The sequence below is a fragment of the Barbus barbus genome, assembly GCF_936440315.1.
Source record: "Barbus barbus genome assembly, chromosome: 19".
NCBI classification, from domain to species: domain Eukaryota; kingdom Metazoa; phylum Chordata; class Actinopteri; order Cypriniformes; family Cyprinidae; genus Barbus; species Barbus barbus.
The window spans coordinates 30,741,885-30,747,407 of NC_136747.1; the positions used below are offsets into that span (position 1 = coordinate 30,741,885).

The 5,523-nt window shown below is 36.8% G+C and overlaps 1 protein-coding gene across 1 annotated transcript in view; it reads right to left on the reverse strand.

Moving 5' to 3' along the window:
- Positions 1–384: 384 nt before the first annotated feature.
- The window catches only part of LOC306885502 (autotaxin-like), a 37,297-nt gene continuing 32,158 nt past the window's right edge, over positions 385–5,523 (reverse strand). Inside the window, exon 25 of the mRNA XM_079442078.1 lies at positions 385–1,899. Coding sequence (XP_079298204.1) covers positions 1,729–1,899 — 171 coding nt within the window. The 3' untranslated portion in view covers positions 385–1,728. The remainder of the gene's footprint in view (positions 1,900–5,523) is intronic.

Here is a 5,523-nt window from a genome sequence, read left to right on the forward strand (position 1 = left end):
ATATTAAATTTGTTTTGTACTAACTTAAGTCTGTTGTGTTTTTTAAATGTTTATACGTTTTTTTTTTTTTTTTAAATATGTCTATATGGTATTTATACATTTTATTCGTGAGTTTTAGTTAAATACTTCAATTAAAACTTATATTTTACAAATAAAATGGCTTGTTTTTGGTTTGTTTATTGCAATAACCCTGGTGCAGATAAACTGGAGAGAATATGAGGCGATACGAGAGCTGCTGAAGAAACACGAGTGTTAATATTTCACTGCTCAGTGTCAGATTATCATCATTATCTGCATGTTATTTAGCTAATAAACAGGGCAGAGAGAGACAAACACACACAGATGTATGTGAACAGCAACAAATGACACAAACCATGTATTTTTTGTTGATTTTATTGATGGGACGAAATCATTAACGACACTCATTAGTAAGAGAGCATCAGTCGCTCAGATGATGATGATGATGATGGGTCACATGACCGTCTGCTGCCAACAGCAAGCAGATTCACCATCACCTTTCACACCTGTATTCTCACACGCTGAAGACAAATCCAGAGTGAACAGAGAAACCAGCAGGACAAATACTAACACACACACACACACACACACACACACTTAGTGTTTACGCTGCGTTCGCCGACGTCAAAATCACCACAACTACTAAACAAACTGGAACGATCACATCCTCACAAAGACTATCCAAGTAATCAAGAGATAAAACCAGAACACAACAAATAAAAGACACTGGTAACATTTCCCAATGAACTCCTATCAGTGGACGACTGTTTATTAACTAACGAACAATGAACAGTTCATGTTAGCTCAGCGCCATTAAATAATATTAACAGATACAAATTATGATTTTTATAATGTATTAGGAAATGTGAATATTAACTGCACTGCAAAAAAAGATGTTCTACAGTATTTCAGTCTTGTTTTCCAGGTCAAATATCTAAACATCTTTAAATCAAGATACATTTACTGGAGAAGCAAAATGACTTCATATATGAAATCCTGCATCGTCTTTTCCAATCACATCATTTAAATGAGCACAATTTTTAAGCTTAAAACAAAAACAATTGTTTATTTATTATGAATTTAAATGGAAGTCTTTTGCATCATCAGTAAATGCATCACAAATGTGTGAGATTAATAAATGCTTTAGAAGTATTTTTCATTGTTAGTTCATATTAGCTAATGCAGTTTACTAATATTAACAAATGCATCTTTACTGTTAAGCATTAGACAGTCGTTATGCAAATGCATTATCATCAAATGTATCGTTTATTTGCCTTTATACTATAGCGACTAATATTAAACTAGTGTATGTTTTTCATTTGGTTTTTAGATTAATCTTGCATTATGACATTAACAATAGTCAATTATAGGAATCATTATACAAAAACCCCTACATTCTACTGCTCAAGCTGCTGCAATTTTAAGTGTTTTTTCCCATGATGTTGCACAAGTGTGAGTGTACAAAAAACAGAGTTTACGAGTTTTGCAAGGATGTGAGCGCACCTCTCAGTGGGAATCTGGGAATTGCATGACGGCGTGAACACAGGTTTACAGACGTGAGGAGCTGGAAGCTGAAGTGGGACTGCGCTTGTTTGTTGTGAGCCTTGAGACGGTTTCATCATTATTAGCTTGAAGGTGAATAATAAATACGACACAGTGTATAAAACTATACAGTGGAAGCGTGGGGTGCGGTGAGTGTTAGACGGCACGTTACACGTGGTCCTCAAAGGTCCGCATGTGTGTTTTGAGCGCCAGCACACGCGTGTAGGGCAGCGCGGCGGAGCGGAAGAAGTCCAGTCCCGTGAGCAGCTCCACGTCTCTCACTCGAGCCGTGTGTAACTTCAGCAGATCCTCCACCCAGCGAGACTCGGCCTCCCAGCTCTGCAGAAAACACAGGGTTAGCATTTCATTTAACATGCCACAAAACGGTTTCAGAAGCAGCTTTCCTGCCTGTGTTCATGCATTTCCTGTTGAAATATGAGAAAGTAAACAAAAAAGGCAACAGAAATAAAAATAAACAACAAAAAAACAGCTCTTTTGATTAAGAAAATACATTTAGTCTCAGATTCCCCCCTAAAATTAAAATATATATATTTTATAAAAATACGAATATTCAAATTTATAAAGTAAAATGATCAAATTCAAATACTGAAAATATTCAAATATTTAGATGAAATGCTTAAAATCCAACATTTGAATTTAAATATTCAATTCAAAAGATCAAGGCACATATTCAAATGAAAATACTGAAAATCAGAATTCAAATACTGAAATTTAAAGTCATTTAAATAGAAAATCAAAGTTAAATAAGTATGAGTATTTTAAAAACTCATTTATATTACAAGCCCAATGCAATAACGTTTTGTAAAACGCAATAAAATCAAGAATCTGTGATTTGTTCATTCTCTTTAACTTGTATTTAATTGACAAAAGTACAGAGAAAAGATTTACAAAGTTTTCACTGACCAACGTAAATGTATTTTGTAAATATGAACAAATTTAGTTTTTGACGGCTGCAACACTCCAAAGAAGTTGAGACAAAGGCAAAATAAAAGTGAAAAGGTTACAGAATATCCAGGTTATCTCAGTCTTTGCAAGCAAAGCTGGATCATGGCTCATCACTTTGTGCCAAATCTCATGAGAGAAGTGTCAAACAAATCAAAACAATCTAAAGAATTTAGGTCTTTCACCAACTACTGTACATAACATTGTGAAAAGATTCAGGGAATCCAGAGAAATCACAGTACATGTAGGGCACGGCAGGACACCTCAGGTGAATGTGCTTGACCTTTGACCCCTCAGATGGGATTGCGTAAGAAACCGTCATGCTGCAGTGTTAAATATAGCCACATGGGCTCAGGAGTACTTCAGAAAACCAGTCATTTACCACAGTCTGCTGCTGCATCCAGAAATGCATCTTGAAAATCTGTTACTCCAGGAGAAAGCTCTACATCAATTCTATGCAGTGATGGACCAGAGCTCATCTCAGAAAATCAAAAACATAGTGGAAATGTATGCTGTACTCGGATGAGCCCACATTTCAACTTGTTTCCGGGAAAAATGGATTTCGAGTTCTCATTCTCAAAGAGGGACCATCCAGACTTTCATTAGTGATAGAAGCAAAAGCAAACATCTGTCGGGGTATATAAGTGGGCTTATGTGTGAGGGTACCATTGACATGGAGGCATATACTGGGATTGTACAGAGACATATATTGTCATCAAGATGATATCTTTTATGGGAAGTCCATGGTTATTATATCAAAACAATGCCAGCTCTCATTATGCATGTGCTACAACAGCGTGGTTTCATAGACTGGCCTGGATCTGTCTTCTATTGAAAATGTATGACCAGTCATGAAAAGAAGAATCAGACAATGACGATCACAGACTACTGAGCTTCTGAAGTCTTGTTTCAAGAGATACTGGACAAAAAAAGGGACTTCCCCTCCCAGCATCTGCAAGGCGCAGAAATTGATCTGCATTTGACTGGCTGGCCAATTTTCTGCCCTAAATCTTCTCTTATCACAAAGAACGTTGTACCTGGAAATATTCCCGCGACAGACTCTCCTGACCGTTAACACATAATTCAATGATGCTATCAACAAGGGAAGACTGTTTTTTAATGATGAGACTGAGTTTTACAGACACACATCCAAAGGGACACTCTAATGACCTCCGGACACCTCCCTCGACTCAGTCCAAAAAGAAACGCTTCTCTTTTCCCCTTTTTGACCAGACCAAGAGACTTAAACTTTTATAAAAGTACTCCAAAAGGACAATTAATAATCTCTGCTGGTTTTAGAACACAGGAACACTCTGATTGGGTCAGTTGCCCGTGGGTGGACCCAAATCAGGTCGTTTAAAATGGACACAAAAGCTTTTCCTTGCTTGCTGACTTGCTTGAAACTTCGGCTTCATCATTTGATCGCGCTGCTAAACGCTCTCAGCCATATACCATCTGGCAAGAATCCACACATACCTCCAAGTTCCGACCAAAGAAACTTTAACACCTGAAGCCGTAAGAACTCCAAACAAACTTCCTAAGAGCGTCATCACGGCACAGAGAAGCCAACCAACCACTGAAGGGCATCCCTTGAAACGCGTCACGCAACTAGAGTTACAGCAGCCAATCCACAGCCCGGAGTTCCCCTCGACCATACATCAATATCGAATCCCTATGATTCAATTTCCTAAAAATAAAATAATAAAATAAGAGCTAATTCTTACACTAAACAATGAAACATTGTAATTAAAAGGAAGGTTGATGTGACCGTGTTAAACATGCCTCTGTCCCAACTTTTTGGGAGTGTATTGCAGACATCAAAATCAAAATCGGTTCATATTTACAAAATACATTTACGTTGGCCAGTGCAAACTTTTTTTTTACTTTTCTCAATTAAATAAAAGTTAAAGAGAATGAACAAAATCACAGATTCTTGATTTTATTGCATTTTACAAAATGTCCCAACTTCTCTGGATTTGTGGTTGTATGAATGTGAAGCAGCTTAGATTATTTGATGAAAAATGACTGGGTTAAATGGAGATCTTTTGATTTCAGACTTTGAGCACAGTCTGAGATGTAGCTGAGATGTCTTGAAGATCACTTGCTCTGCACTATTGTCCAGGAGGAAGAGCCGAGGTAATGAGATGTGATTAGAGCTGCAGGAAATGGTGAGGTGTGAGTCGTGTAACAGTGAAGCCAGAAGCTTTTATTTTAATTCCACTCGCCTGATTCACCGTCTGAACCGCAGACTGTACTTGTCACCATTACGATAAGAATATAATCACACATTTACTCTCATTTACTGGTGAATCAAAGCAGTGTCACTGTGGCTTAATTAACAGCTCACTCTGTGTGTGTGTGTGTGTGTGTGTGTCTGTGTCTGAGTGGGCACAAGTCTATAAAAGGAATAAAATTAATACCACAAAATATATAATAGGCTATAATATTTTAACAAATGAAAAAAACCTGCAACGAGTAGCCTATATGCCCGTTTTTGTGACTCTTAATGCATTTTATTTCTTTATATGACAAAAGTAAAAAAGTAAAGAGTGTAAAGACCATCGACTCCACCGGGCAGGGACACCGGCAAGGGATAGTAGTATCGCTTTTTATTTAATGTTTTCATTTATATGTTTATTATTGAAATGTTGTTATATGCATGTGTCAATTTTATTTAATTTCTTTATTTTCTTAAATATGTAGGTAGATAGTATTTATAGAGTTGTAACTTTTTTAGTTTTAGTTACTTTTTCTTATTTGTAAGTCGCTTTGGACAAAAGCGTCTGCTAAATGACGAAAGTAAAAAGTAAGTAAAGTGTATCTTTGATTTACTCCATCTGATCGCACCGGTACCTCACGCACACACAAACAACCTCATCTCTTGCGTTGCCTGATATTTCAGCCATTCATCAAACTAAAACGTTACACCATTTATTTGAAAAGGTCCGCTGTAAAATTAGTGTGCAGCACCCAAACAAACATTTTTGCGCATGTGAAGGA